At 39.4% G+C, this 27,943-nt stretch overlaps 1 protein-coding gene across 2 annotated transcripts in view; it reads left to right on the top strand.

Annotated features, from left to right (window-relative positions):
• The window catches only part of TSPAN5 (tetraspanin 5), a 78,880-nt gene extending 56,536 nt beyond the window's left edge, over positions 1–22,344 (top strand). The window contains exons 2-8 of one of the 2 annotated variants that reach the window (XM_065736968.1): positions 1,965–2,015; positions 11,258–11,404; positions 13,021–13,191; positions 15,089–15,214; positions 19,293–19,340; positions 19,468–19,584; positions 20,149–22,344. In XM_065736968.1, the coding sequence (XP_065593040.1) occupies positions 1,965–2,015; positions 11,258–11,404; positions 13,021–13,191; positions 15,089–15,214; positions 19,293–19,340; positions 19,468–19,584; positions 20,149–20,214 (726 nt within the window). In that variant the 3' untranslated portion in view covers positions 20,215–22,344. The remainder of the gene's footprint in view (positions 1–1,964; positions 2,016–11,257; positions 11,405–13,020; positions 13,192–15,088; positions 15,215–19,292; positions 19,341–19,467; positions 19,585–20,148) is intronic. The other variant, XM_065736970.1, reaches the window with a different exon arrangement.
• The last annotated feature ends 5,599 nt before the right edge of the window (positions 22,345–27,943 follow it).

The raw sequence follows: 27,943 nt of genomic DNA, 5'->3' as shown, positions 1-27,943 counted from the left end.
ATGTTAAACAGTCATTTCCCCTTCTGTTTATATTCTTCCCTTCAAGTACTGGAAGGCCACAGTAAGATCTCTCTGGTGCCTTCCAAGCTAAACAAGCCCAGCTCCCTCAACCTTTCTTCATAGGAGAGATGCTCCAGCCCTCTGATCATCTTAGTGTCCCTTGTCTGGACACGTTCCAAGAGCTCTGCATCTTTCTTGTGCTGGGGGCCCCAGGCCTGGATGCAGTACTCCTGATGGGGCCTCACAAGGGCTGAGTAGAGGAGGACAATCACCTCCCTCTCCCTGCTAGCCACCCCTTTTTTAATGCAGCCCAGGATATAGTTGGCCTTCTGGGCTGCAAGCACACACTGCTGGCTCATGTCCTGTTTCTCATCCACCAGGACCCCCAAGTCCTTCTCTGCAGGGCTGCTCTCAAGGAATTCTTCATCCAGTCTGTATTAATACTTGGGATTGCCCCAGCCCAAGTGCAGCGCCTTGCACTTGGCCTTGTTGAACCTCATTAGGTTCACATGGGCCCGCTTCTCCATATTGTCCAGGTCTCTCTGGATGGCTTCCCTTCCCTCCAATGTATCAGTGACACCACCCAACTTGGTGTCATCTGTTGCAAACTTGCTGAGGGTGCACTTGATTCCATCATCCATGTCAGTGATAGAGGGAACTTCAGGGTTGAGTACATTCCCTTTTAAATTATACTTTATAGAAATTCTTGTGTGTGAAAGCTAAAATTGCCACTTAAGTGTATATAAGGAAGTGTAAGTCTTGCTTTGAAGTTGTTGAAATCGCTTCTGGGAAAGAAGTCTTATACTCATGCTTCCTCCCACTTCTAAGCAAAGAAAAACGCTTCTGTCCTGTTTTTGCAAAAGAAAAAAAAAACCCACCAACATTAGGATACTTGACTGTTTATGTAGATAGTAAGAGAAAATGTTCATGCAATATTCTGTTACACATCCTGAAATTAGAGTGTATATAATTATCTTTTTAGCCAGTGCATAAGTTTTAAAAACCAAGGATTAACACTGGACAGGTGAATATTTAGGGATGTGCTCAGATACCCAGAATGTGTTAGTGTTAAACGTTATATATGATTGATGGTACCGTATCATGCCAAATACACAGTGGTGGCGTCAGGAGATGGAGTGCTTGTCTGCCTTTTCTGCTTGTTTCACAGATTTTTAATGCTGGTTTCATATGGAAATCCAGCAGTATTCTGAGAGGAATGATGCACTTGAATTATTCGATGGAATGGAGAATACAGAGTCATAATAAAACCTGAAATGCTATTCCCTTTTCCACTGTTTGGGAAGACATTATCTTTTGAATCTCCTAAAGGACATTTTTTCGTATCTTCCTTTATGAAATACATGAAATTCAATTAAAAAAAATATTATATTTTGGCTTTTGAGTTTTTTAAATTTCTTATTCTTTTAATTTTTTTCTTCAAATCTTGGGTTGTATTATGTTAAACAGCTTTTTATGTTTGTGGGTAACATTGCTTAAACTGATAGTAAAAGTGTACCGGGGGCTTTCTTTTATTCCTTTCCTCTTAATGTGTGTAAGCTGTAAGAGGAGTGATCTTGAGGCATTGTTCACTAAGGTGGTGGATAAGCAACAGGAAAATGATTCACTTGACTGTGAAGTTTGGTTTGGGGGTAGTATGTCAAGTTCGAGAAGCCTTACTTGCACGATGCTGATAAAAGTGATGTTCATTGTGTCTACTGTTTCTACGTGGAATATCACTGAATGAGCTGTGCAACATGTGAATTTCTCTAGTTCCAGTGGTTGAGTTGTAAAATAAATAAAAACAACTACCTTGATATTTTAAAACTCTCAGGAAGTCCTCAAAGTCCTGATAAAATTGATTATCCAATAGAGGGGATGAGGTAATATGTATGTTTAAAAATAAATTAATCTCTAAATATATAGTTCCTATTCTGATATTTTTCTTTCTTTCCTTTTTCCTTTAGTTCCTTGGCATAGCGTTTCTTGGGATTGGATTGTGGGCATGGAATGAAAAGGTAAGTTGAATATAGCACCAAACAAACATTTTTTCTTTCTGATGAAGTATTGGAATAGCAGTGTACTGCACATTTAGTGTGTCCACACAGTTTCTCCTGAAACAAAATCAAGATTCTCTAGGGGGAAAAAGAAAAAAAAAATAATTATAAAACACAACCTTGACTAGGTTCACCTAAGGGAAGATCTGAGGCATTTTTCTTAAGAATGCTTTGGCAAGAAATCATGGCTGATACTTGCACATACAATAACCATTTCAATCCACGCATGCTCAAATGGCGGCACAGATAATAAAATGCTCTACTGAAGGTGGCGTTGGCAGTGTGTCTGTTGCACGTGTCCCTAGGAATGAGAGGGAGCCTATATGTCTCACAAGGCAAACTCTTGAATGTGAGACTTCTGGGCTTTGTTACCTCAATGTAGCATGCTCATTGCTGCTTCTCTTAATGAAAACCAAACCAAAACCGAGGCAAAGAAAATGATTTTTTTTTTCTTATGCTGAATATAAGGTGGTCCACTTGAAAGTTTTCTGTTTTGAGACTGTAAAGTCAACTGGGAAATGGGAATAAAGAAAGGAAAAGGTGGGGAGGGAGAGAAATCACTTGTGAATCACAGCCTGATTTTTAGCTTGCTTGATGCAGAAGTTAGGAAGAAGATAAAGTATCAAAACATAATGTACAAAACAAGTCAGTATGTATTGTGTTTCCAAAATGCAACTGCTGAAATTAAAGAGTTTCCTTAGAGTTTCCTTATTTGTTTAAGAAATGAAGGAAAAAACACACCAACAACAAACCAAGATCCATCCCTGGTTGATAACAGCGGTGCTATGATATTTAGTGCTATGATATTTAGTTAAATAGTGTTTTTCTTTTTTGATGGGAAACACTAAGTTATTTTCAAACTAATGTTCGCTTCAGGCATAATAACTGGCACTTGCAGCAGGAAAACAACACCGCATTGGAAACATTGGAGTTTTGCCACTTAAATTCAGGACAAATTTTGCTGATTTGACAGTGAGTTATTGACTTAAATTCTGATTGCCCTGTGCAAAAACTAACTCCCAGTGCTAGTAATAGTGTTAACTATTTCACACAATATACATGGTCAAACATAAAGTTTGTATTATACACATACGTTTACCTACTATATGAGTATCAACTCATGTTGGAAAGCTTGAATAGGTTTGGAAAGCAGTGCTGTCATTCAGCAGAGATGCAAAAACATCTTTAATTGAATTATCTGAGCATACTCGTAGAGCTGATGCCAGTTTCTAAGCCTCAGAGAAGTAATACATTTCAGAGTAGCTTATCAGAGAAGGTCTTAACATTTTTGTATCATTTCTATGGTAGCACAAATTATTCCTATTTAGAATAAATGAGCAAGTAAAGGGAAAAGTGCTGTAGACTAGTTTGTGGAGTCTGAAATACACTAGTCCTGCAGCTAGAGGTCATTCTAGCAGAAAGGTGGTTGGTGTGGTTTTTCATATTGCCTGTATGTGAAACCACTCCCCCCTCCAAGGAAGAATGTTTTCAATTCATAATTGTAAATAATCAGAAACCAAAGTTCATGTTTTTACTCAACAGTATATCTGTTATCATGTTATCTTAAACATTTCCTGGGAACAGGAAATAGCCAGTAACTGCAGTCAGCATCAGGTGCCAGGTAATCATAGTTTCCAGGTAACTGGGGGGATGGATCAGCTATGTCCCATACAAGGCTGTTCATGCTGCAGCCGAGGAGCTGGAGGTAAAGCAGGTGAAGTCAAACACTTGGAAGATCTGTAACTAGATTGAAAAGCACTTCTCTAGTTAGACTGCTTCTTGTGTAAGGCTGATGTGAATCTCTCTTAAACACTGTGGTCTGTTGTAATGGTACACTGTAAGACTGTAAGACAGCAAAGCAGCTGTGGATCCTTGTGGACTGCAGGTTGAGCAGAAGCCAGCAGCATGCATTTGCTGCAAAGACTGCTCTAGCTAATGACGATCTAGACTCCATTAGGCAAAGGGTTGCCAGCAGGTTGAGAGGGGGATCCTTTTGCTTTGCTCAGCACTGGTGAGACCACACCTGCAGTGCTGGGTTCAGTTCTGGGCTCCTCAGTAGGACAAGAGACATGGACATACTGGTTAGAGTCCAGCAAAGGGCCAGGAAGATGAGGAACCTTTCCTACAAAGAAAGGTTGAGTGAGCTGGGCCTGTTCAGCCTTGAGGAGAAGAGGCTCGGGTGGGCTATCTGTCTATAAGTATCAATTAGAGTGCAAAGAGAATGAATCCAGGCTCTTGTCAGTGGTGTGCTATGCCAGGCTCCTGAAATCCTTTCAACCCTTTTTTTTGTTTGAATGTTCTGTTATGCTGTGAAGACTGCTGCTGTCCCAATGATTAGGACTTCAGAAGGATTTCTGTACTGTGAGGTGATATAGTGGTGGAGAGGATTTTAATTTAATTCTATGTTTAATAATTTGGTTTTACATCTAGATGTGTTGTTCTGTGTCCTGGTCATTGACTTGTGTGTACTTCTGCTGCATCACAGAAAAATAGTGTACAAGGCCGTGTTAAAAATGCAGGATGTAATGAAGTAACCCACGTTTTACAGGAAGCCTGTTTGCTGACAGGTGAGACTATGATAGATCTGTTGATTTGGTGGCTGGTTCCTCTTTTTAGCTAGATTGGTTTGAATTCTCTTTAGACTTTAAAATAAGGAAGAAAAAAAAAGTGAAGAAAAAAAACCAAAAAACATGCTATACAGTCTCATGACCTTCCTTTGCAGGGAGGTAAAAGAGCTCATTTGTCAACCAGGCAGTAGAATTGGCTTGACAGCCAGCCAGCCAGGCCTGAACAAAAACTGGGCAATTAGCATTCCAGATCATGGACTCAGAAAGAGAACTGGAGGTGGGGGTAATAAACTTGAGGGATGAATAAGGCCATCTATACCATAGATGCGTTATATAGCTCACAATCTCACGGTGTTTTCAGGCATGCAAAACTTAGTCTAGTACCATTTAAGAAAGAAGAAGTTCATCCACTGAGCAGCTGACACCCCACCCGCTCCCTCCTCCCCCCAGCTTGTTAACATATATAAAGAGACTTTACTAAGTCAAAGCAACTGTGTTTGCTCCGCAGCAGGGAAAAAATATACAGTCATTATATTTCACTAACCTTTTAAACCACTTCAAGCAATTTTTTCTGTTGCTTTTTACAACATATTAATCCTGTACAAAATGTCTACTTCCCTCCTTGGTTGTGAATATTAAATAACGTGGTCTTAAGGCTCTTTGAGAGTGTTCATGATGTGATGCCAGTAGGTACTTAGGAAAACAAACTTTGTGGTTTTCTCACTACCTGCAGGAGATTTATATGCAAGTGTAGTGAGAACAAGTGATGAGTTGCTTTTATGTCTTCTGAGGCTTTTGGGGACTGTGAAGTGGGAGCTTTTAGAGGTTTTGGAGTCTGCATTAGGTAAGAGGTTGTAAAAGCAGAGATGCTAAAGTGGGGAGAAGGGCCTTGCAAAGTTTGTTGATTAGCCTCAGCTTATAAGGTTGGCTGTTATGAGGTGGGAGAAGTAGAAGAGGCTGATAACATGCATAAGTTTAGTTTCAAAGTTTTTCTTGTCAAATCAGCATAGCTAGAAGGTACTCCAGCTCAGAAGCCAAATTGCAGTTTGGAATACCAGTATGGTACATCAGTGTGCCTGCACAGTGTTCTTGGTGAGTGAGAGCTCTTACTCTCGATCTCAAGTTTTGAACATGACTTTTTCATGTCAGTTAGATCTCACTGGTACATTTATGTTTAGATTTCTGTACGTAAAGACTCATATTCTAAAGACTCTTAAATAATCTGTAGTAGTTTTCCAGCACCCTGTAACCATTAATGCAAAAATGCAAAAAAAAAAAACGTATTTTGTGTATTTGTACCAGTCATTTGCCAATTGAACTTGACTTTGCCAGAACAAGGCAGTTAGGCTTCTTCACTAGGAGCTGGGAAACTGATGTTCTGCTGCTTTTACTATTTGCTGTAGGAAATGCAAAGCCAACAAAAATCAAGGAAGTAACTTCTGTAAACATCACTCACCTAGATTCTTGATCGCAGTGACAAAATGCTGGAGTGGGATTAATTTGGCATATTTTGATGACTATTGTTCTGTTCTTCATGCTTATTCAGATGCACAGCATGGAGAAACTGCAAAAATTTTATAACTGTGGAAGTAAATCTTTTTACCATTTTAAAATAATACATTTGGAAATCAATCCTGTGTGTTTCTGTTTGCTAGTATTTCTGAGCCCTGCAGACAGGCTTGTGGAAAGGTTAATCCTTAGCCTGCAGAGAATAAATGTTTCTGAAGGTCTTGTATTGTTGAACCTTTTTTCTGACCACTTACTTTCTTCTTCACCCTGGAAATGCACTTCTGCAGCAGAGAAGTTTAGTGGCTTTTTTCTGTCTTAAATATTTTCGTGCATCTCCTCTTGATTTCTCCCATTTATTTGTGTTGATTTTTTTCTTTTTATGGCCCTCTGGGATATTGTTTGTCATGGGACTGCTGAATGTGCTACTGTTTTCTTCAGGCTAATTCTAGAGTGATCTCATGGATTGAATGCCTCCCAGTGTCTGGAGCACAAGTTGTATATTATGGAGGCACATCTTTATTTGTCAGTAATCTAGTTTATGTGGTTTAAGACTGTTAACATGAACTGAAGCATAGTTTATGGGGAGTCCCTTTAAATGAACTAAAATGTTAACATAGATGTATATCAAATATCACAGGTTGGAGCTGAAGTTAGAGATCTGTCTTTGAAAAGCAGTACAAGTGGTCCCAGTAATCTTTGTATGGGATGAAGAAAGCAACAAGGAATGCATTTTGAAGTAAATGTTGTTTCTTTCATCTTTTTTTGATGGGATATAAGCAAGCAACAGTACAGATATAATACTGGGAGGGGCTTTATCAAGTAACTGTCTTCAGTATTGTTCCTTTGACTTGAGCTATGCATGGGATCCAGCTCATGGGGTGCATGGCTCTGGCCATGTAAAAAAAAAAGCATTACAACAGAGGATCAGTCATGAGATACAGGCATCTCTCTTAAAATTGTTTGCTCTGCCCTTACTCCTGTACTGGAGGGAGTCAGCTCCTTGTTTTTAGTTCAGGCACTTCTGATGGGCCTGGCTTGGTGATCTTGTGTTTGTTGGTGTGGTAGAAGTCACCACCGATGCCTCTACCATTCCTTCGTTGGAGAAAGAAGCAGGTCCTGCTGTTTCATTTGACTTTACTCCTGAGCGTAGGATGGGTTAGAATGTTATGTTAGTCTTTCAAGTTGCACGCCTGTGTCATTCTATCCTAGTGACCAAAATCAAATAAACTTCACAGACAAAGCAAACTTCTTCGTAACTTCACCATTATTAATTTTAATTCATTTATGGATGAAGATTTTGCTCCTTCATAACCCCTAACAAACAGTGACTTACAGGGGATGGAAAAGTTAAGAAACCCAATATTCAAATGCAATTGAGGGTGGGGGAAAAGAGCAAGCAGATGAGCTGGAGTTCATCCAGGGAATACGTCCTGCTGGCTCTCCTTGTGGGACTACAGTAGAGCCCTGGATTGGTGCCACTGGGAGAATAAAAGTATTAGCATGTGTAGCTCTACACAAAGTGTTTACTGCCAAGTAAAGATTAGGCATATGTCTAAACTACCAAAGAAGTGCTATGTTTGTACCCCAGAAACACTACTATACCTCTGAAGTGTGAATATAGGTTTAAGAAAAAAAAGAAATTAATGTTTTTCCTCCTGTTAGATGCCAGAATATCGATAGTACTTGCAACTGTTTTGTGGTAAAGATTGGACTGCTGCAGTAATGTTGCTGAGAAAAAATTCTATCCGTTTGCAGGGAGCCCAACTTTAAAAGATTTACAGGTGGTGTGTTGAGGTTTTTCATCCCTGGAAGAAATGAGCTGGCAAACAATCACCATATATTATGTGCATGACTGGTAGCCTTGAGGATTCAGTGTCACTGGAGGAAGCAGTGTTATCTTGTGAGATTCCTATTCCTCTGCTCGATTACCTCTGAACATGTTTCCTTCTGCTTTTGGCTGAAGATAGGATGAAGACATAATTGGCAACTATGAGACTCTTGTACTTTCCCCCAGAATAAGGCACTACCTCTGTGCAAGTCTAGGTCTAAGCACAGAGCATTGTCTGTTTGTCATTCCTTTTGCTAGCAATTGTTTTATTGCCAGAGCCACTGTGAAGACTGTATATTCTGAGGTACCTCCAGAATACTGATAACTTGGGATTCATGTGCAGACAGCATGCAGTACAAATGAGAATTATGCAGTATGCTTTGCACTGTCAGGATGTATTACTTGGAGGTTATCCAAGCTTGGTTTATGATTGCCACATGTGGACTAGCGAAAGATGCACATAAAGGTGCTCTCCAAGGGTAGCAAACAATGGGAGATAAAGCCTATATTGTTTTACTTCAGTGCATGTCAGATCACAGCTGTACTGAGCAATCGGAGCCTGGAGGAGAACTCTGCTTAGATGAGTGACCTTTGCTGTGTGACTGGCCAGCTTGTGACATGCTAGAGTGGCATGAAAGTGCCAGTGCTAGAATCAAGTAAGGTGGGAAAAGGCATGATCAGAAAAGGAATATGAATTCAACCAATTTGCTACATTAGGTGTGACAGTATAAAGCTGTATTTTTCTTACTAACACTTATTTGTATAAATATCTTCTCAAAGAACAGGGTCTACAGCTGTTAGCTGAATTACTCTTGGATTTCACCTTTCATTTGAATGTTAATGCTTATAATGGCAATGACTTGATTAGACTGTTCTTTCTTTTCTTTGAAAAAGAAAGATTGAAGAGTCTTATAAAGAAAGACTTAATTGACAATTCATCCTTCTGGATGTATTTCTTTCCCAAGTAAAATAAATGCAATAAGCTATGTTCTTTTTCCAGTGGCTGTTTTTATGCTCTGCTATAGTGAATTAATGAAAAAAAAAGAGCTAATGTTAAAAGAAATAATGAGTAGTTTTTGCTTAAGGCATAACTTGTTCTCATGTTATGAGATAGGGGAAAACATAGAAGGAACTTCCAGACTTGGTTGGAAGTCATTACAGCAGACCTTTTCCTTTGGGCAGAGCTTGTCTTTCCTGTCTTGCGTATGTCCAGATCAATGCCTTCTTCAGAAGTTTGTGTGTTAAATTATGCTGCTTACTGTTTGTTATTCTTAGCCAGAAAGTTGTATCTTAGATTTCTTATTTACAGCTCATGTAATCAAGAAACAGTGGTGGAAAACTTTTGTACAAATTGTTTAAAATGTTAGCTATTGTGTTCAATTCAGTCTGACTTGTACCACCTCATCACTGGTTACATGAAAAGGGGGCGCACCAAGTGGTCTGCTTTGACAGTAATACTGGGTCTGAGCAGCATTGTGTTATATTATGTGTTACATCTATTTTTGCCTTTATAATGAATGACAGTGTCTAGTACTGTATGTATTGTAGAAGGCAAGCACTGAATACGTTTATTCCATCTATGTCAGACAATAGTAAAGTTTCCTTCTCTAATAGGAGGAAAATCTAGGCTGAGAATGTTAAACTTATGTCTTGCTTATAGTTTTTAAGTTGGAGTTAGGTTGTGGTTTTTTTGTCTTTTTTTTATTGTCTTATGGTATGCTAACCTCTTCCAACGCTCCTTGCTGTGTGCACTGGAGAAATTCAGGCCCCTATTTTATCTGGGCTGTCATTCAGAAATAAAAAGTAGTAAGGATTGTCTTCATTTCCAATTTATTCTTGTGTCAGTTTTGTGTGGGGAAATCATGGAAGCGATTGCAGACTGATGTGCTGTATTAGAGATACCGGGTGCGTGACTTTTTACATGCTTTGAGTGGCTCAAATTATGTATTAAAAAACAAGATCACGAATCCAAAGCTACAGTTATGAAGAGTTGCCTTCTAACAGCATTAGAACTTTTGGAAGTGATGCTATGATAACATCGTTCAAAACGATTGCTGTTCTGGGAGCAAAAGAATCAAAGTGGATGTGAGCAGGAACAAGGAGAAGGATGGAAAACTTGAGAATAAATTTGCAAATAAAAAGCTGTAGAGGAGAAGATCTATACTGTTGTTTTTCAAGCCATAGCTAATTCAGGAGTTAATAAAGAAAGCAGTAGTCTTAAACACTCAGTCTGCATTCAGGCTTCTTTGAAGGAATGTGTGAAGAAATCTCCACTGCAGCAGTGTGCTTAGTATTGACCTATGACACCAGGGAGTTAAAAGAAGAAACAGTGATGCTTCAGCTTTTTTGCTGCCAGAAGGCTTTGTGAAATTGTAACTGTTCCTCTACAAACTCACTGGAATAAGGAAGACTTTGTATTTGCTCCTTGACATGACCCACTGTTCAACATCAGCCAAACTGATTAAAAAGTGTTCAGATCAATAAAATACATCCTCAAGACTTCTGGCTTCACAACTCAGGCTCTGTATCTAAGGTATTAATGGCATTATAAGTGGGCAGTGCTGACTGTCGTATCTAAAATATTGCTTGTGTTTACCATATGATAAATTTAACCCAAGTTGGTGCATAGCATCTCCTGAGATGTGTCCTTTAAATGGCCTTCTGTCCTACTAAGAAACATAACACCAATTTCAATGTTTTTTTCCATTTAACTGATTGGACAGTGGTCACATTGTATGTACATAATGAGGTTTTGGCATGTAAGTGACTGAAGTTTTAATCAGCTCAGTGTCTAAATTGCCAAAATATAACATAAAATTTGTTGCTGTAAAATGCTGCATTTAACTGAGGAGCTCACTTATAATTCTTGTCAGTTGTCGTAAATACTGAGCATAAAGGCTAAACTTAAGAGGTTTTTTTTTGCTATTGGCTGCTTTTTCTATCACAGCATTGCTAAGTTTGTGCTTGCATGAGCAACATCTATGATACCTAAAATGCATTTCCCCATGGTTAATAAAATCGAGTTAGATTTTATTCAAATGTGTAAATTTTTTTGCGTAAGATTCTAAGATAATGCTTTTCGGTTCTTCACATTTGTCGATTCAGAAATATTGAACATAATTACTCTTTTTATCTCTCTGTTTAATGTGAAGATTTTATTAATTGCTGTTTTCTTGCTGTGCTGAAGAGCGTCTGTTTGCTTTAAACATCTACCTTTTTAAGAAGAAGAATGCAAGCTGAATGTTTACAACATGAAGCTTAACCACGTGTGTTATCTCTTGGTATTGTTTCTTTCCCAGGGAGTGCTGTCCAACATCTCTTCCATCACTGACCTGGGTGGCTTTGATCCAGTTTGGCTCTTCCTAGTGGTAGGAGCGGTTATGTTCATTTTGGGATTTGCAGGATGCATTGGAGCTTTGCGAGAAAATACCTTCCTTCTCAAATTTGTAAGTAACAGCTGTGGCATTCAGTAGTTACGTGACACAAGTCGTGTTTGGTATTCCTGCTTAACTGTTTAAAGATTTTAAAATGCATTTTGGGGAGCAGAAGGTGTTACTGATGTGAGAGGACTGTTCTGGGAATCTCTTTTGATTAACTGTTAATGCTTTATAGATCTTAATCTCTGCTGCTTAATTTTTATTTTTTTTTATTTTTTAATATTGAGAACTATTGACGGAAGAATCATAACATGGAACTCCTGCCTTCCTATCACTAAGAATCTGAATTAAGTTTAGAGTCAATAACCAGCTGCCTGAATTAGGAGGAATGTATAATATGCTACTAAATGTGATTTTTGCTGTGCAAGTTTCCCTCATATTACAAATGAGAGAGGACTCCTAGGAATTCATTGCTTGTTGATAAGGCTCGGCTCTGTATTTTATAGCAAATGTGAAAAGATCTCATTGCCCAGTGTAAATTTAAGATTTGGAATAAATTCAAGATATTTTCCTCTCCTGTCCCACCTTCCAGAGTAGAGCACAGCCAGGATAGTATTTGTCTTCATAACCGTTAACTGCCAGTATATGCACAAAAAGTTTTCCAGTAAAAAGTCAGCCTTCAGGTCACATATTTGACTCCCACTGACACATTGTATTATGGGAGGAGGCAGTTGATTGTTCTTAAACCATTTATAAAGTGGTTTGAGATAGAAGAGAGCAAGCTAGAACTTAATTTTATTTGAAAAACAAAAACCAAAAACAGAAGGAAAGATATTGTAATTTTTTTCTCTCTTCTTTCTTTCTCTTATCTTCTCTAAAACATACCCATCTGCTGTACCAGAAATAGTTTCCTATACAGCAGCTGATGGAGGAATTAAAAATGCATTGAACAGAGAGCATATTAAAATGAGACTTAAAGGCGCAGTTGCAGAAGGGATGGAGTTCTAGCATACGAGGACCCTATGTGTTTTAAAACACTGTAGATTCAGTGGAGATGCTTAGGGAAAGCAGCGGATCGTTAGTAATGCCTTTGGCATCCATTGCATTTGCATTAATCATCATAGCCTCATTTGGTTTTAATGTGGATGTGAGTCATTCCATAGACATTCCTCTCTGACTTAGTCATTAATTAATTTCTGTTGTTAGCAATTTTTGCTTTACCCACTTAGGCTAAGTTTTACGAGACAAGATGCCTAAAGAGAAGGTCACTTAGACAGCATTTAATTTGTTCCATTTGTTGTTCAGTGTCTTTGAAAATGAGAATGCCTACTCAGAAATTTAACATGAGTTTCCAGAGAGCCTGGCAGGTGGCCATCTCTGTTGAAATTTAGAGTGAACAATTTTGGGCTTCTTTAGAAATTCCAGTGAAATTTCCAGCTCTAGATGCCAATGTTTGAATTCACTGCCATTTTTATTTGCTAGAATAAAATTAGGAGTATTGTACTGCGGCTCTAATGAAAAAAAAAAAGATTTTTAAAAATGTATTGTCTACATGAATAAGCTTGATTTTGCTCTGAAACAGACAAAGCTTTATGGCAAGATGTAACTGTGAGCCTTGAAAAATAAATCTTTGGCAAGACAGCAAAATAATTGTAATGTTTTGTTGTTGTTGTTTTTTGTCATAGTTTTCTGTGTTTCTTGGAATTATTTTCTTCTTGGAACTCACTGCTGGTATTCTAGCATTTGTTTTCAAAGACTGGATCAAGGACCAGCTGTATTTCTTTATAAACAACAACATCAGAGCATACCGAGATGACATTGATTTGCAAAATCTCATAGACTTTACACAAGAATATGTAAGTAGGACTATGTTTATTTTTTAATGCTTGCTTTAAAGAAATACCTTCTCTGTTTATTACTTCCTGTCTGTTTGGTTTCTTCAAAAATGTACTAAAATGCATTCACAGAACTTCTGCAAATGCACAGTACTTGTGAACAGTGGCTTATTTCTTGTATTATTCATCAAAACAATTAAAATAGAGACTTGGGGTGATCTATTCATGAAGCCTTTTAAAGATAAGCGTGTCAAATTGACTAGTTACCATAAGAGTTTTGTGTTCAGATTATTGGAGCATATTTGTATGTGCCTATAAATATACTTTAGGGGGGATTGTTTTCTAAAGATCTTATTCTAAGAGCAATCACTTCTGTTAAAAACCACTCCCCCAAACCACAATTTTCTTAGCTTGATGGAAATGTATTCAGTTATGAATTGAATGTTGGATGTTTTAGCAACATTAGAGATGCTACACTGCTCTGCAGTGACAGAGAGATGGGGGCTTGTTGTGTCTGCCATGTTTTGTCTCAAGAAGGCTCACTGCATTTAGCCTAATGAAGTGGACAATTCCAAAAGTCCTTATAAAAAATCTTTAAAGGACATTTCAGCAGAACCTGAAGGGGAAGGAAGAGTGAAATCAGATGTGCGTGCTTATGCAGGTTCAAGAGTCAAATTTGCCAGTATGTAAAGGAGTCTTGTACTGGATTTCACACACAAGCCATTTTACTGGTACATTCTTGCTCCAGTACTGTCTTCTGGACTATGTTTTATGAACTGCACTTTGAATTTGGTCCCTTATAGCTGCATTGTGTAGGTTGAAATCATAATGTCTCTTTATTTGTATATATTCGGCAATAACTTTGTATTTTAACCAAGCATTTGGTTTGCTCCTATGTGCCTTGGGGGAATAACTGAGTGAGTAATAGAATGTGGATCCTTATACTCATTTGAAACTTGTTCCTGTTTGAAGAAGCCCAGAGGTCTGAAAGCAGTGGGGTATATGTATGCATTGATAAAGCTACAATCCAGTTTTGCAGTAGACTTGGCAGTAGATAGCTGGATTAGCATTCTTGGCAGTTAAGTTGGGGCAGCGTGAGTTTGGAGAGAAAGTTACTTTTTCAGCTAGGAGAGAAGAGACTTGAAGACAACATATTTCTGGTAATGCAGTTGGAACTGTATCTACACCCAGAGGGAAAGAATTACCATTCCCAACACTTTAAAATGTGCTTAGCTATATTTATTTATTTATTATTAGTGTGATTTTTTTTTTTTAGTTGGCATAGATAGATTCCTTGGACCAGATTCTGGAGTGCTGTAAACCATCAGTGCTCCACTGAAGTTCAGTCTGTTCTTCGCAGGTTCAGCATTTTTTTACCAGAGACTAGGTATAAAATTTGGATTATTTTTGAAGGGTTCTGCTTTCCTTCATTTAGGGGTTTCTTGTGCAATCTGTGATGTGCGGTAAATGCTGAATTCATACTGACTAGTATAAAGCCTAGCAAAGAGTCCTTCAAACTGGCAAATGGAGTAGCTATACTAGTGCAGCACTTGGTGCTGATCAGGTTTGTTAAGAACTCATGGTATATTAGACTGGGCAGAGTATCACACTTGACTATACTGTCCCTGGGGCCTGAGCTTCTAGGACTGTGCAACTCCAGATTTTAGAATATATGCTCTGTAGTTTTCTTTCCAAAGAACAACACTGCAGGGTGTGAACAGAACATTAATCCCATGGTAATGTTATAATACCTTAGAAGTTTGGAGTGGTCTTAAAAAAATGAATAATATATCTCCAATTAAATGAGGGACTCTTGGGTTCTTTATGGAATGCAATAAGAATACTGGCAGCAGTTATGCACATTTTAATGCTGAGATTTGATTCTGAAAGTTGTAAAGCTCTTCTTTCTGTGTTCTAGTGGCAGTGCTGCGGGGCTTTTGGAGCTGATGACTGGAACCTTAATATTTACTTCAATTGCACAGATTCCAATGCAAGTAGAGAGCGCTGTGGTGTGCCATTCTCTTGCTGCACTAAAGACCCTGCCGTAAGTCACAGTCAAGAGAGTAGGAAGGGTCTGCTGTTCAATTTTAAATGATTGTATAAGGTTTTTCTGGAAGTCATGCATGATCTTAACTTTTCTGCCATCTTTTTTTTTTTCTTTAACTTGAAGCACAGCAAAACTACCAATTTCTCTTCCATCAGCAAAAAATCCTGAATTAACTTAGGTCTTCACTGTATGATTTTTATGTTTGCTGTTTTTTGTTAGAATGAGAGAAGCATAAGCCTGGCTGAATGTACATGTTAATTTTAGCGAGTATAAAAAGCAGGAGTCCATAATGAGTTGAAGGATATGAGCTTTTAATTGATTACCATCAGGATATTTCATTTGCTGCCTTAAAGAACAACTGTAAGGCCAGACACTTTAAAGCAGGTATCACTTATTATTTAATGGAGTATCCAGAGGCTGCAATCATATTGGCCTGGTTTGTGCTCTGTGCAGTAATAAGTGACAGCCTGTGTTCTGAAGTAGTGTATGTTAGCATTACAGTCTGGAGACAGCCACAGAGATCTTTGCACTCTTTTTCTTCTTTTAAAAATTAGCTTGTCCTGCAGTCATCTGAGATCAGATTTAGAGGATCAGAAGTCGTTTGAAGGAGCATAGAGAAGCAGTACAGTGACAGTGAAAAGCTTGGAATAAGGATGGGTTGTGTGCATAGAGATTGTTACGTGGCTAATACCGCTACTTCCAAACTCAAGACTGTTGCATTCCTAAGAGTAAGAAATCAAGAAAAGTTGGCAAGAGGCTTTTGTGAATGAGTAAGGAACTCATGGGTAAACTAAAAGGAAAGAAGAAGGTCCATGAAATGTGGGAAAAGGGCCTGTCTACCTGGGAAGAATATAGGAATGTTGTGAAGTCCTGTAGGGATGCAACAAGGAAGGCTAAGGCCCTCTTGCAGAAGAGTTAAAGGATAACAAGAAATGTGTTTTGTAAGTATGTCAACAGTAAAAGCAAGATTAGGGAAAATATGGGTCCCATTCTAAATAAGGCCAATGCCCAGGTAGCAGGGGACACTGAGAAGGTAGATATTCTGAATTCCTACTTAGCTTCAGCTTCAATAATAGGACTAGCCCTCAGGAATCACAGACCCTGTAGGTAAGAGAGAGAGAGTCTGAGGAAAGGAAAACTTCCTGTTGGTCTAGGAGAATCTGGTCATAGACCATCTAGCCAAAATCAACTCTCACAGATCCTTAGGCCCCAAGGGCATGCATCCATGTGTGCTGAGGGAGCTGGCAGCGGTGATTGCTGAACCTTTCTCAGTCATCTTTGAAAGATCTTGGTGAACATAAGAGATACCTGAAGACTGAAGGATAGCCAATGTCACTCCAGTCTTCAAAAAGGGCTATAAGGAGGATCCAGGAAACTACAAGCCAGTCAGCCTTACCTCTGTCCCTGGAAATATGATGGAACAACTTGTTCTGGATTCCATCTCCAAGCAATTGGAAAGAAGAAGGTTATTAGAAGTAGTCAGTGTGGATACACGAAGGAAAAATCATGCTTGACCAACCTGCTAGCCTTCTATGGTGTCATCACTGGCTGGTTAGGTGAGGGAGAGCAATGGATGTTGTGTACCTCAACTTCAGCAAGGTGTTTGACACAGTCTTCCAAAACACTGTAGGTAAGTATAGGAAGTGTGGGACATATGAGTGAATGGTGAGGTGGATTCAGAACTGACTGACTGACAGAAGTCAGAGAGCTGTGATCAGCAGCACAATGTCTAGTTGGAGGCCTGTCACTAGTGGTGTTTCTCATGACCCTCGTACTGGGCTTAGTTTTGTTGAACATCTTAATAATAGGGATAAAATGCACCCTTGGCAGGTTTGCTGATGATGCCAAGTTGGGAGGAATGGCTGACACACCAGAAGTCTGTGTTGCTATTCAACAAGACCTGGACAGACTGGAGAGATGAGCAGGGAGGATCCTGATAAAGTTTAACAAGAACAAGTGTAGTCTTGCACCTGAGGAGGAATAATTGCATGTGTCAGTACAGATTAGGGGATGACCTGCTGGAGAAGAGCTCTGCAGAGAAGGACCTCCATGTTCTGGTGAACAAGTTGGCCGTGAGCCAGCAGTGTGCCCTTGTGGCCAAGGCCAATGCTATCCTGGAGTGCATTAAAAAGAGCATAGTCAGCAGGTTAAGAGAGGTGATCCTCTCTCTCTACTCTGCCCTGGTGAGGCCACATTTAGAATACTGCGTCCAGTTATGGGCTCTCCCATTCAAAAAAGGCAGGGATCTCCTAGAGGTAGTCCAGTGGACAGCTGCAAAGATGATAAAGGACCTGGAGCATTTCCTGTGTGAGGAAAGGCTGAATAACGTGGGTCTGTTTAGCCTGGGGATAAGATGACTGAGTGGGAATCTGATTAATATTTGTAAACACGTGAAGGGAGGTAGGAGACAAATGAATGAGATCAGGCTCTTCTTGGTGGTGAGTCCTGATAGGGCACGGAGTAATGTCCTAAAACTTGAGCAGAGGAAGTTACGTACAAACATGTGGTAGAAAATTTTTATGGAAAGAGTAATAGAGCATTGGAACAGATTACCCAGAGACGTTGTAGAGTCTCTTTCTATGGAGATATTCAAGACCTGCCTGGAAACCTACTTATGTCAACCCTTTTAGAGGGTACCTGTTTTAGCAGGGGAGTTGGAGTTGATGATTTCTTGAGGACCCTTCAAACCCCTGTGTAATGCTGCATATATTTGACTTTCATATAGTTCAAAAGTAGAAGCCTGTGAGTGCTTGTATTATGTGGTAATTCAGCCATGGCTCAGGTGAAGTGACTTCTAGTTCCTTGAATATCTGAGTCCATAGCACTGACTAAAATCAGATGAGTTGCCAGTAGGCAGCTCAGGTGATTCCTGCCTTGCTAATTCAAAGCAGTTGCTACTTTGGCCTCTAGACACTTCTGGAGTTGTTCTTCTTTGCCCTTCATTTACACATGCTGTCTTCTGGTTCCTCTGCAGTTGAATGCATCTTCAAACTACTTTGAATATTCCTTGTAAATGACTCTGTCTTTTAACAAAGTATTATAACAAAATGGAAAGCACGTTAGGCTAAAGCCTTACTTTAAGGTGACAGGATTGGTACCTGTTGATGTACTTCCTGAAAGTGGAAAAATGCTTAGAGGAGCTTACGTGCTGATAGGAGGAGATTTCTTCTTCTGTAAGGCTGTTACTTAAAATCTCTCTCTGCTGGCTGTGTTTCTAACTTCCCACAATTTGAATAAATTGTGATGTTCAGTACATCTAGCTAATACTGGCTGATTTTCTGACTTCCTTGAGCAACTCCTGCTCACTGTTATTGTATGAGCCAGTAACTTAAAATGTTGCTGTTGTTGCAGCAAAGTAGTTGCTTCATTTTATTGCTCTGAAATACCTGTATCTGGAGAGTAAAGTCAGCTTTAGCTTCCACTGCGTAGCACCTGTTCAGTAGGAAAATCTGTCAGAGCCTGTGAAAGGTGCTTGAGAATTTCTGAAGCAGAGGCAGTAGGAAGAAAACTCCTTCCCCGTTGGTATCAAGATCCCATAAGAAAAGATGGACGCTAGTAAACGCTACCCATTTCTTTTTCCTCTATTGTTTTGGAAAGGAGCTAGGTACTGTATATATTTCTACAGACATCCTGTAAGAACTTGCAGCTTCTGCGAATGGAACTCCTCATTCTCACTTCCCCTTGACTGAACCCTGAAAAATTTTATCAGTAGTTTTTGTGAACAGATGAAACCTTTTGAACGGGAAGTCTTTTCCTTCAAGCAGATGCTTCCTAATCCCTTTTCTTTGATTTCCAAATGCTTACATATGGAATGTGGGGTTTACCCAGGTAGAGGGCTGAATTTTCCCACTGAGCTCCTTTGAAGGCTTAAAGTATTTTTCACACTGTTTTTGTTTGTTGCTAATAACTAACAGCACTGAATGGAAGAGAGAAGGATGTTTTTAAAAACAGTATGAAGATCAAAACTGGGATGATTGTATTATTACATACAGGACCAGCTCTGGGGAACTGGGACAGAATGCTTTGGAGGTATTTCTTTTTATTCATTTGCTTTCTGTTTGTCTCTCTTTCCTAGGAAGATGTTATTAATACTCAGTGTGGCTATGATGCAAGGCAAAAACCAGTAAGCATTTTTTTTCCTCTTCTTCTAATGTGTCTTAAGGATCTGAATCCCTCTGGCAAAAACAGGTTATTTTACTGGCGGGATATTTGAGTGTAATTACCTCTGTTTTCTTCCTTTTCCCTGACAGGAAGTTGATCAGCAGATTGTTATCTACACTAAAGGCTGTGTCCCTCAATTTGAGAAATGGTTGCAGGACAATCTCACCATAGTTGCTGGTATATTCATTGGGATAGCATTACTGCAGGTAATTGTTATGTTCTTTGTAATGAGCTACACAGAAGAGCAGCAGAGAAATAAAACTTTTAGGTGCTGAGTGGGGACTGAATATGAGAATTAGAAATACAATGCGAGTTTCACCTAGAAACAGAAGGTCTAGATTTCAGTGAGGTGTGCTAAATGCTGGAGGCTTTTTTTCTGTGTGTTAAGAGGTATTTACTTTTTGTCAGTAGAGATTTTCCTTTTCAGCTATTTGCAGGTCAAAATCAGTGTTCTGTGTTAGATAAAGATTGGATGGAGATTTTTAAGCCTGTATAGGTCTTAAGTTCCTGATGGTTTAAGTGAGCAGTGGAATGCCTTTACAGTTGCTTTTGTGAAGTAAATATAGAAAATTTGATTTCCTGGTACCCAGCAACACTAAAAACATGAGAGTTACATGAGTTTTTCAATACTTTCTTCTGCCGATGCTTACTGTTAATTTCCAACTTTCTTTTGCTTGTTTTCCTGTCAAAGTTTTGTATAACCAAAGGACTTTACCTGTCTGAAAAGAGTTGTCTGATGCTCCAAATGAATGAACTATTGTCTCTTCCAGATATTTGGGATTTGCTTAGCCCAGAATTTGGTTAGTGACATTGAGGCTGTCAGAGCCACCTGGTAAAACTGCTGAAGTAACCACAACAAGACACTGGACAACCGAAACCCTCTGAAACCTCCAGTGTGTCACTCCGACACCAAGCTGTATGGACATGGGTGACAGGGAAGCCTTCTCTCCCACACAGTCTCAAGTTTAAGTTCCTGTTATTGCAGTGAACTCGTATTTCTTTGGGGTGGGGAAGAGAGGAGTGGGCTCTTTAAAATCTGCTGCTCACTGACAATTAGTATTATTATTATTTTTTGCTTTAAACCACCAGTTTGAAAGCTGTTGAGCCGTGAATCTCTACTGTATTCTTGATCCTGAGTAACAAGTGGACACTTTTTTTTAAAATTGGTGTATTCAGTGGGACAGGGTTGCATCGTTGTAATCTGTGGATATACTGTTGATTCTTCATGTCATGAGCTCTTAGTAGCTGCCAAATATTCCTGAGATGGTCACTCACTTCACTATTCTGTAAAGGAGCATTCTTCTTATTTTCACAGATAAACGTAGCTACAGGCCTAAACTCATCAAGCAGGAAGCAACTTTCTATGCATCTATTGTACAGTAAATGAAACTGTTTTTAAAACAAGGGAAAGTTAGGTTTTTTTGTTATTTGTTTTTAATTATTATTATTTTTACACAAGCTTCCAGCTGTCTCCCTTTAGTACTTTGAAGTTGAAATCAGCAAGCTCACAGGGAAAACTACCTGATTTTATCAACATCTTCCTTCCTTTCTCCACCCTTGTATGAAGGGAAAGGAGTTTTATATTTGACAAGCAAGCATAGAGCCTTTGGTTGCTGCCATACCTTAGGACATCAGTCTCTTAAGGAAAGAATGGGATATAACTATAAATGTATGAAAGCAGTGTGGATGTTGGGTCCAAGTGAATATTATTATTCAAAGAATGAATTATATATTAACTTAAAAAAATAATCAAAGCATATGTATCTGATATGGCTAAATCTTTTGTTACTCTGGAATTTAGTGTAACCTAATATATTTAGGGATCTCACTAATATTTGTGCTTTGATATACTTGTACAAGACTTCTTTTAAGATAATTTCTTGATCTGTTCCTATCTGAGGCTTTGGACTTTCTCTTTTATTTTTTTTACTTCAATTCTTTTCACTTGCATGAGCTGTGGAGTAAGAATCTGTGACACTCCAGTGCTTTAAATCTGTGCATATGTTTTAATACAATCTAATCCAAACTTATTTATTGGTAAATGCATGTGATTATGGGAAGATCACATCCCTTTCCTTTGGAACTTGGAGAAAACAGCTTTTACCAGAGTAAATGCTTACTTCTAGTGGACAAATCTGTGCTATGAAGATATGTCTCCCTTCGTTGCTTAAAATGCAACAAAAAATTTTCTTGAAGCAATGGAATAAAAGTTCTAAAATAGAAATGTGTATTAGGATCAGCCAAGACATGTATTCTTGCAATAGACAAAGGAGCACGATTTGGAATCAAGCTCAAATAGTGGAAGAAGAATTAGATCAGATTCCATCCACCTTAAACTTCGTTTCTCTTCAAAAATAATAATGACTTAACAGACCTGACAGTGACTTGGGTAGCTTTTTCATTGCACTTTGTACAAATTAAGCTTCTTCTGTGACCCTTTTCAGTACCTGCAGAATCAGCCCTGAAAGCTCTTTGCACCTGCATTGGTAAAACAGAGATAAAAAGGTGTGTAACACGTTTTTGCAAGAGATGGTTTTTCAAAGGCGTACATGGAGAGATTAATGCATTGTTTTCAAAGTGTCCCTGCTGTGGGGGATGGATAGGAGGCTGCTCTGGTGGCCTATTAAGGTCTTTTCTGGTCCCGTGGCTCTTAATCATGTGATTATATGTATCCTTGCACATTTTGCCTTTCTGTGCTTTAGTTGACTGTGTTTTTTCCCCCTCCAAATACTGGTGTTGGGAACACTGATGATCCACAGATGCTACAGAGAGTCCTGTGGTCCTTCTGTCGTTCAGTATTACCTCATTCTCTTCTGGTTAACTCCCACTGACTGTCTCTGAATCAGGCAGCCTCCATATCCTATGGTATCTGCTGTTAAAGGCCAGCCATGACTCAGAGTATTTTTTTTTCAAGCCTTTGCAAGCAATTATAATTCACTGTCCTTAATAAAGTTGGTTCCACCTCACCACAGTGTTATGTTTTTCTTAGTCACTCCTCATCTTGAGGAGTTACCGGTGTTTGTTTCCCACAAAGGGACACACCATTTTGCCTGACAGCAGCAGGGCAGACAGCACCTATGATGCTGCACTGATGAAATGGTGTGGGGAGAAATCAGGGAAGTCTGGTTCAGGAAATGAATCCTTCACTCAAGAGCCTTGGTTGTGACCCAGCACTTTGCTTTGAAGAAAAAAAGTCTGTATTACAGAAACATTCCTTATTGCCACTGATCTTGAGTACTGCTGTTGCTGCTGTGGGATTCTGAAGACAACTTCCATTCCTCTACTTGAATTTCTGCAGTTGTACTGTATTGGCCTTCTGTCTTGTGCTTTTCTCTGAGCTCCAGTCTGCTGGATGTGCACTGACAGTGTCCGACTGTTAGGAAGGTAAATGATGTGAGGTGAGCAAGTCTTTTTCTCAGTATTTGCACGTGTGCACACAAATGTGCAACATATCTTGTGAGTCCCAGAGTGACTGTTCTTATAAAAAGCCACTACATTTATTTTTCTAGGCCTTGTATTTTTTGCTGCAGATGCTATTTCCCCCTCGACTCCCTTAACTTTTCTCATTTTTGCAGTTATTTGATGGATGAGTACTGAATGTTCAGGATTACCTGCCTTTATCGCACATTTAAATCCCACATTTTTGTCTGCAGATTGAATTAGATGTCCTAGAAATGCCCCAGCTACTGGCAGCTTAGGGTGTCCAGTTTGGAAACCTTGTGGGAGGCCTTGGAGGTCAATCTGTTACTGTCAGAGCCTACCAAAATCAATCGAGCTTTCTTCCAGAAAACCTTACAGAAACTTCAGGTGAGCACAAATAGAGCACAACTGCTAGCTACACGGGCTCATTTTCCAAAGCAATAAAATATGGTAGGCAGTATGACTTTTTGGCACTTTCTAGCTTGCCTGATGGGCTAGTGAGTAATGTGAGTTCAGAGATCAGTGTTGCTTAATCTGCAGTGATTGCTCAGAAATTTGTTGTCATGCTTGTGGCCCTTTGTAGACCATGAAACAGCTGTTTGCTGAGCACTTCATATGTGATGAGAGGTCTGGTTGCTTCAGTGATAGCCCTGATTTTAAAGCCATTTCCGAATTCTCCGCTGAGCCCTAGCAAGGGGCTCCACAATTCTTTCTCCTCTGCTTTCTAAATACTTTCCATATTCACAAGCTCTTTCTTATGTGTTTTTTTAATACCTAATGAACAAATGTTTGATTTGTCTGTATGTTTGTTTCAGTAGAGAGTAGATATCTTTGTTTCAAAATCTGTAATTTTGATTGTACCCCTTAGAGTTTGAAGCAGTGGAGACGTTGCTCGAGTGTGCTCTGTCCTGAAATTTGCCTCTCCCGTTGAGAGATGCTAATTGTGGTTTCTGGTGTGTAAATAGTGTTTGAAATGTAAATAATAGCATGCAGATTAAATGATTCTTGCACATGACTGCTTTTCACCCTCAAAGCGTTTATGATGACAAGCAAGATGTCCACCGTGTGACTTTTACTGACCAAACCTGAGTGCGGTAAGCGGCCATTTGTGCTTTATCTCGCCCTGCCGGTGAGGCCGAAGCTCTTTAGTCGCCTGCCACCTAGTGTCTCCGGGCCCGTTTGCAGCAAGCCCTCGGAGAGCGGAAGGTTGTTAGTAGCAGGACCCCTCTTGTGTTTGTCCTTCGCTACTTAGCATTAGGAAAGTAGTATTCGACTGTAAACCGGAGAACCAGAGCCAGCGCCCCGTACCGGTTTTGGGAGGTAACCATCACTTGCGGCTGGACTAAGCATGGTGCTATTTGAATTGCTGTTAATCTGCGTTTTTTCTTCATTAGAGATGCCCTTGGCAAACTTGATTCTGATGAGCAGCGTTGGTCACAAGAGAAACTCTCATGTGTATTCTTAATTCCATTTCCTTTCTTGTTGTATGTGTGCCATTTGGATACATTGTGGTGGTAGTTATTGCAAACAATTAGAGGTGAGTTTAGATCTCAACTGGTGTCAAGAACTGGTGAAAGTTACAGCTTCTCCCTTTTTTTCTCTGAACATTTTTGGGATGTCTGTAATTGGTAGCAAAACTGTATAGTGCAAATAGCAGATCTAACAAGGTAGATTCTTTCACGTACCAAATTTTGCCACTTGAATAAAATAAAAATCTTCCCTTAACATTGCAGCAGCAACATGACTGCTAGCATGCACCAGGCAGGTGTTCAGCCATGCAGCACTACTAGCTGTCAATTGTGTTTCAGCAATACAAAGTTGTTGACAAGGAGCTCCATCTGTATGTATGTTCATGCTGTGTTCTCAGTAGAGATGGACCTGATGCTGCCTTGATCTCTGATGAGTCTGGGATTTGGGTTTTGTGGCTCAGATCCATTTCTGATGAGTGTGTTCCAGATCAGTTCCAACTGAGTCTCTGTGCTTGGTTCATCTGATGACATAGGGAAAGGAGTTGATAATTACCCCATGTGTATCATTCCTTTTTATACGAATGTATTCTCTTGTGTTCCTTTTTTATCAGATGTAAAATTGATTGTAAAAGCCAACTACACTTACTGGTTGAAAGTATTGCTATAACAGAACTGCATGCCCAGTAGAGTTTGACTTGAGCTTTAGTTATCTGATTTCAGACTGGTTATCTTTGGTCTAGGAGAAAAGCATAGATCAGGTGCATATGTATTACTTGTCATCTGTAGCATTAGACTGTGGTATTGTATCACATGCTGATCTCAATGGATGTAACTGGAGTATACTTAGGAAGTTAATGTAACTTCCTGGTAATTAATTTTAAGCTATTGAAAGTGGTTTTGGTCTTGCTACTTGTGTTCTCGGGTTTTTGTTTTTTAATAGATGCATTTTTTTAGGTATGTTTTAATACATTTATGATGGACAACACAATAGTTTTAATAGTTGTGCAGTACTCTGTATTTACTTGAAGTAAATCATTTTATATGCAATTTGTTAGATAATTACAATTTTATAAATAAAATGGCGTGAAATATGGTGTTGTGATGTGTTGCTCTTGGTGTAGCACTTAATGTTGAAGATACAAATTTCAGGCAGAAATCCTCTGAGAGAAGTCACCCTCTTCCCCAGCCTAGCAGGGGAAATAAATGCCTGGGTCTCACATGCACATAGCAGAATTTATGTTCTGAGGTAGTCATGGAGCATGCTTTGTGCTACCAGTGGCTGCCCTTAAATGAGTAATAAGTTAATATCTCAACAACACATCCTCAAAAGAGGAAATCTCACTTCTAGCATCAGTTGTTACTGAAGTCTGGCTAACAAATGTGCTCTGTTTGTTTCTGACAGGTCATTGATGTTCCTCATGCTGCTGCGGCTGCTCGTTAGTACAGCTGTCGGAGTTCCCACTTATAGTCACTTTAGTGACCATGAAGTGTTCAGAAGTTGTATCTCTGCAGGGAGCAGCACGAAGGGAGTATAGCATTTTGTCAGTAATTTAACTTTTGTAAAGGGAAGTGGAAATTTAATTTTTCTAAGTGTGACATCTCAAAACAGAAATAGTGAGAGCTGGCTTATTGAATTGCACAGGTAAAAATGTGTAATAATGTCTTGTTAACACAGAGAGGGAAAAACTTCTTAGCATTTCAAAAGCTATAGGGAAAGTGAATCCAATTCAATCTCTCTAAAATAATGTTTCATCAAACTGCATTGTTTTGCAATAAATTAATAAGCATAGTTGGTTTGCTACAGTTTGGGGCACTTTGAAAAACAGATTGACAAAACCTCTTGGAAGGGAGTTTTTAGATGTTCCTATGAGGTCAGTGCCCTGATTCTGTTCCCCCGTAGTCATTAACACCATTATTCCTGCAGTGTAAAAGCTTGCCTCCTTCTTAGTAGCACATGCTGCACCTGGCTTGATCAGGATCCTGCACTGAGTACAAGCCTGCAGCTCTGTTCTGGCCAATGGGGCTCTGTGAGAGGCAATTCTTATAAATTTCACCAAGAAATTTCTGAACTCCATGGGGCCAGTGAGCCATTAGTCATCTTTCACTGATCTGGTGCAAGCAGAGAGTTGGAGTGAATTGGGCCGAGTGATCATGATTGTTTCTCTTGGGACAGCTTCTGGGTGTTACAAGTTACTTGCTGCCCCAGTGCACGTGCTCCTTGCTAGTCTGGTTGCGAGCAAAGAGATGAGAATACCAAAGTGCAGCATAAACCTGGCCTTATTTCATACTGCGATTTTGACTGTTGATCCTGTTTCTCTAATTAAGAGACTTAAGAGGACGAATGATTTGCCAACTACATAGAAATGTCCTGCAGGCTGGTACGTGCCTCAGATCAGTGCAGCATTTCTGTGGACAGATAATCTGTTTAGCTGTATTCTTCTGCCATAACGTAAAACCGTCTTTGCACTTGTGTAGTCTTAGCCTGGTCTTTATCTAAAAGTGTAGAGTCATTTGGTATTCTGTCCTGGGAAACCATTTGAAAATTAAATGATATCACTGTTGGCCTTTACCCTTGCTGTGCCAGTACTATCTCTAATAAAAATTCAGTTATAGGACATGGTTGATGTTTAACTTGAAGTCCAGTTAGACAAGTAGGTGAATGGGAATTGTCACCCCTTTGTCATGGCCTGCATTTAACAGTGTAGAGGTTCTGCATTATTCACAGCCTCATGTCATGGGATTGCAGTCTGTGTCCACTGCTCTGTGTCCTGGAGGTGGCTTTACTGCTAGCTATTACCAACATATGTATTTTGAATGTGTTTTTTTTGTTTTGTTATTTTTAATGAGAGGCTCTTGTATAGTTGGTATTTAAGGCTTTTTCTGTGCATTTTACTCATTGTTGCCAGTGAATTTCTGGCACTGGGTTAAATGGATGTGAAATTTGATCTTTTGTGTGAATATTCCTGTAGAATCTGTTGGGCTTTGGTACAGTCTCAGATCTGAAACAAACTGAAAAAAAGTATCTGTTCTCTTTTCATGCACAGCTTCTGTGCATAACTCATTTCCTGGCATGAATAGTGTCTTCCCATCACAATGTGGGATACCCAGTAATTTCACAGAGCTCAGCAGTGAATTTGGGAAGGTCAAAAGCCACATTTTGCAACCACGTGGTGTGGAGTCACACGGGTGCTTGGCCTCTAGGTTTGCCTTGTGTTGATAAGTAAGGAGCCTGAGACTTTGGATAGCACTGGGAGCACTGAATTCTCCTTTACCTAGGTGAGGAATTGCATCTATTTTTCACTTGATGGGGTTCTCTTGATAAGCTGCTGCAAGATATGCCTTTTAAAGTCATCTTAAAAACAAAACAAAACACAGTAACAAAAACTCACTCAACCCAAGCAAGCCCAAACCCCTTTACCCAGATGGCTTTATGGAATAAGGACTGCATAGTGTAGTGCCACTGAAACCCACAACTGTTAAACCACCACAGTGCCTCTGCGTGAGCATACACAGTGAAAGAGGCTAGAATTGTTTTCTCTGTATTCTTGCAGCTGAAAGGCAGACAGTGACTGTATTGGGGCCAGAGCCAGGAACAAGAAGGGCTTCTCACCAGTACATGCTGGTACAGTCACAGCTTTTGTGTGCGAGTGAGTACAGAAAAGGACAAACCACAGGA

This window comes from Cyrtonyx montezumae, unplaced genomic scaffold, assembly GCF_038088225.1.
Source record: "Cyrtonyx montezumae isolate F1298 unplaced genomic scaffold, pur_monq_1.0 scaffold_2, whole genome shotgun sequence".
NCBI classification, from domain to species: domain Eukaryota; kingdom Metazoa; phylum Chordata; class Aves; order Galliformes; family Odontophoridae; genus Cyrtonyx; species Cyrtonyx montezumae.
The sequence above is the reverse complement of the archived record's forward strand: the minus strand, read 5'-3'. Positions and strand labels throughout refer to the sequence as shown.